Genomic DNA, 3786 nt, shown 5'->3' with positions numbered 1-3786 from the left:
CAGTCGCCCAATTAATTATGTGAAGTCCTTCATGTTTGTACACGAATGGGTATACGGAATTAAAGTTCATTAAGTGGGTTCTATCTTTGTGCCATCGTCCGGTCCTTTCAGTAAAGTCCTTCATGTTTGAACACGAAAGCACCGGGCATACTATATCAAAGTTTGTCATGCGGGAATCTATCCTTGTGTCCCCCCCCCCCAGTGAATTATGTAAAGTCCTTCATATTTGTACACGAATGCACCGAGTATGCGGGATTAAAGTTCATTAAGTGGGTTCTATCTTTAATGCAGGGTTGTACTTTTTCAAAAAAAGTTTCTGTTGACATTGAAATATTTCCCATGCATATGGTTGTTACCACAGTTATTCAATTTTTTCAATAATAGTCTTAAATGGCCAGAAAGAAAGTTTTATTCCCAGGCCAAGATCTCGGCAGTCTCACCGCACAAAATCTCAGGCTAGCACACATGTCACCATACATTTTTTTTGCTTGCCAATATATTCAGTCCATGTACACAAAAAATCACCTCCGATCCAGAAAACAACGCACGAATCCAGTCTTGAAGTTCTTCTCCTTTATTCATTACCATCCGGTACTGAATCTACATCCACGAACACACAGGACCAAATCGGCACATGAGTTCAAACATGGGCATCGCAGAACTCTCTCTATCTTTCTCTGATATTTTTCTAACTGGACGAAATTTTAAGAGTGCAAACTCATCACGCAACATAGGCGGTGGTGGGGAAATTAAAAATAGGGAAACAAAATGAAAACGTAAGAGCAGCAAAAAGCAAAGAGGGCTACTCGAGCTTCACAAGGGATCAAAGCCATTAAAAATAGACCAAAAGAAGCACATAAAGCCACCGAGTCTCGAGCTCGCGTCCCTGCGCCGCTGCCCCACACCGATTTCATCTTTCTTAATAGCACATCAAGTACTACCAAAAAATGCACAAGGCGAGCATACAAGAAATTCTATGGCAAGTGCTATCTCCAACAGGATATTATCTATGGGTTTATTCTTGGAAGACACTGCCCATTATTCCCGGGCAGGAATTCCTTTTGTGGCCAACAAGGCTGTACCTGGTTTTGGAAGTTTCCTTCGTTTCTTTGATGCACTTCCATATGAGGGGCATCCAGATAATGTGGCACGGCCGTCGGGTATATTGCCAAGCTAGACCCTACGTATATTGGAGATGTTAACTGCAATTCTGTAATATATTGTCTGAATGTGCACATCACTCCGCCTCTGGGTTCAGAAGTAGTTGCTTTCACTGTTTAAAAACACAATGAGGATTTCAGAAAAATCAGGTTTTTGTATCATCATGTGTACGTGGTCAGCAAGTGTTTTGAATATTGTATGCATCCACATGGCCTACAAAATAATTAACCTTTTAGCATCAATAACTGTTCGCTCTTAACTGTACATGTCAATGCCTACATTAATTTGACTATATAAATGCCTGAAAAGCAAGCGTCAAAATCTGACACCATGTTTTACTGAAACCAAAAGCCAAGCTACATGATTCCTTGACACAATTAGAAATTTGAATAATGTACTGTTTGCAAATGACATATTTATGATCAGTGGTAAGAACGGGAGATTTTGTAACATCATCTAAGTACTCGGCAATAACAGCAATCTGCTCCAAATAATCAAACTTTCGACAGCAAGTAATTGAACACGATCAAAATTATCTTACTCCATGATAAGATTGAACTGACCATGCTTACACAATATTGGTCCAGACTATTTTTTTACAGTACGGCACCGGCCTAGATGGGAAAACTCATGTATACAATACTAAATATTAACATGTCAATTACCATGCTAATTTCTAGCATATACAGTTTGACAGATCCTGGTTCACGTAATGTGGCACAACCCACCGAGGGTAGAAAAGAATGGAATGCATCGACGAGGACAACCAGGAGTGTGACAGATATAGTACTTTTTAGGCCACGGATCTGGAGTGTGTTGCGATTCAAATGAGCGCTCTCTCGGTGGCTATCGATGTTGTCAATATCCGGGACGCCAGAAAAATCTTGCGTGGCCTCAGGAACTTGAGATCCAGAATCCGTAACACCATCTTTCTCTCCATCTTGGCTTGAAGAAGGCGAACCCCTCTGTAAATTCGTAGGAACACAGTCGTCGCCTCCTCCTCCTCTAGCACGCCGTACTCCTTCTTCTCTAGCAATCCCAAATCTGGGACGCCCTCGGCTGGGAACAGAAGCTGCACATGGACACGACAAGATGGAGATTGAAGGATTTGACGGAGAAGACGATGCAAGAAACAGAGGAGCTTATGAGAGGAGAAACCTGAACCGGAGATCCGTGTGAATGACTCCGCACCAAGATCCATTGGGCAAATCGCGAAGAAATCTGTAGACCCGGGCGTTGATATGATGGAAGGTCGATCTGGTTCCCGGCGACGAGGCTGCGTCTGCCGGAGGGGATTCACATTTCGAATTGTGTCCCGTTCGGGCGGATGGGGCAGCTGGGTCACGGGGTATGAGTGCATCGCCCCATAGGCGAGTACAGTGCGTGTGTAGGTAGTAGTAGGTTGCCAGATATGATGGAACTGTATTCGTTCGATATGCGGCTGGGAAAACTGCAATCGCTATATTCGGGTGGGGCCATGTGGGGCAGGCTTGCGCTGATCCACATGAGGAGCGACGGCACTGATTCGCGTTGCGCGCGCAATTAGTTAGGAATAGCCTTATTCGTGTGTGGGTGCAGCAAGGGGCGGCCGTGTGCATGCAAAGACTCGAGCCCGAGCTCGCGCTCGACTCGGGCACGGCCATGGCGAGAGACGGCGACAGGCGTTAGGTGGGTATGGGGAGGCTTGTGGGTGAGCTGCGGTGCTGCGGCGCGGCGTGTGGCGTGTGTGGATCAACGAGCAGAGCAACGACATGAACACAAGCACGAACTCGAGGCCGTCCATGGTGGACGAACTTGGACAGCATGGATCGGGTACCAGCGATGGTAAGTTGGTAACAACTGGGAAAGAATATGGGGAGGCGCGACTGCTCATAGAGGGCTAGAGGGAGACGATGAGGGGGCCGGAGGCGTGATGCCAAGGGCGAGGCGAGGGGCTGATCGGGACGGCGTCCTCGGGTCCGTGAAGCAGAGGAAGCAGGGGAAGAAGGCATGGATGGACTTGGCGTCTCCGACCTTGGATCGCAGCGTGAACGAGGTCGTGGTCTCGTGGAGGTCTCTTGGTGCGCGAGGAAGGAGGGAACCGGCGGAGCGGGCTACGACGAAGAAGAGCTTCGGCTCGTCCCAGACATGGCGTCGGGAGGCGAGGCAGCAGGTCGTGTGGGTGCCTCTTACCTGCGCGGAGGCGGTGGAGAACAGGGAGGGGAGGAAGAAAAAGCAGGGAGGGAGAGACGCTAGAGGTGGGGTCCGGCTGGTTGTCCAGTGTGGCTAATACCACCCTAGCGAGAGGAGAGGCCAGGCGCCAGCGCTGGCCTGCTGGTCGGCTCGGATGGGCCGCAGCCCGCAGGTGGCCCGGGTATGTTTGTCTCCTTTTTTCTCACTTTACCGATTAAGCAAAAGAAACAGTCTAGAAAGGAAAGAATAGGGGCTTAGGCGAAGAATTCCAGAGATATAAAAATACCTCTGGACTCTTGGAATTATGCACAATTTTTATAAAATTTGTTTGGGCATTTGCAGACAGAAATTAAAAACAAATTTGAATTTAGTTCAAACTTGTATTAAATTCTAGTCCAACCAATCCAACTCCAAATTGGCTGAAAATTGAGAGAGAGGTAACCGAAATGGTTC

The 3786-nt window shown here is 47.3% G+C and overlaps 1 protein-coding gene across 1 annotated transcript; it reads right to left on the bottom strand.

Moving 5' to 3' along the window:
• Nucleotides 1-1677: 1677 nt before the first annotated feature.
• On the bottom strand, nt 1678-2601 carry LOC123041331 (uncharacterized). The gene is made up of 2 exons (XM_044463969.1): nt 2320-2601; nt 1678-2233 (listed from the first exon to the last, which is right to left on the bottom strand). The coding sequence occupies exons 1-2, from the start codon at nt 2519-2521 to the stop codon at nt 1776-1778; spliced, it is 660 nt and encodes a 219-aa protein (XP_044319904.1). The 5' UTR covers nt 2522-2601; the 3' UTR covers nt 1678-1775.
• Between the last annotated feature and the right edge of the window lie 1185 nt (nt 2602-3786).

Source organism: Triticum aestivum, chromosome 2B (genome assembly GCF_018294505.1).
Source record: "Triticum aestivum cultivar Chinese Spring chromosome 2B, IWGSC CS RefSeq v2.1, whole genome shotgun sequence".
In the NCBI taxonomy this organism is placed as follows: domain Eukaryota; kingdom Viridiplantae; phylum Streptophyta; class Magnoliopsida; order Poales; family Poaceae; genus Triticum; species Triticum aestivum.
The sequence above is the reverse complement of the archived record's forward strand: the minus strand, read 5'-3'. Positions and strand labels throughout refer to the sequence as shown.

Excerpts from the sequence above, each read along its gene's own strand:
- LOC123041331 (XM_044463969.1), bottom strand. The coding sequence starts at position 2,521 with ATGCACTCATACCCCGTGACCCAGCTGCCCCATCCGCCCGAACGGGAC. Across the intron at positions 2,234-2,319 it reads CACACGGATCTCCGGTTCAG|CTTCTGTTCCCAGCCGAGGG; the intron begins GTTTCTCCTCTC and ends GTCCATGTGCAG.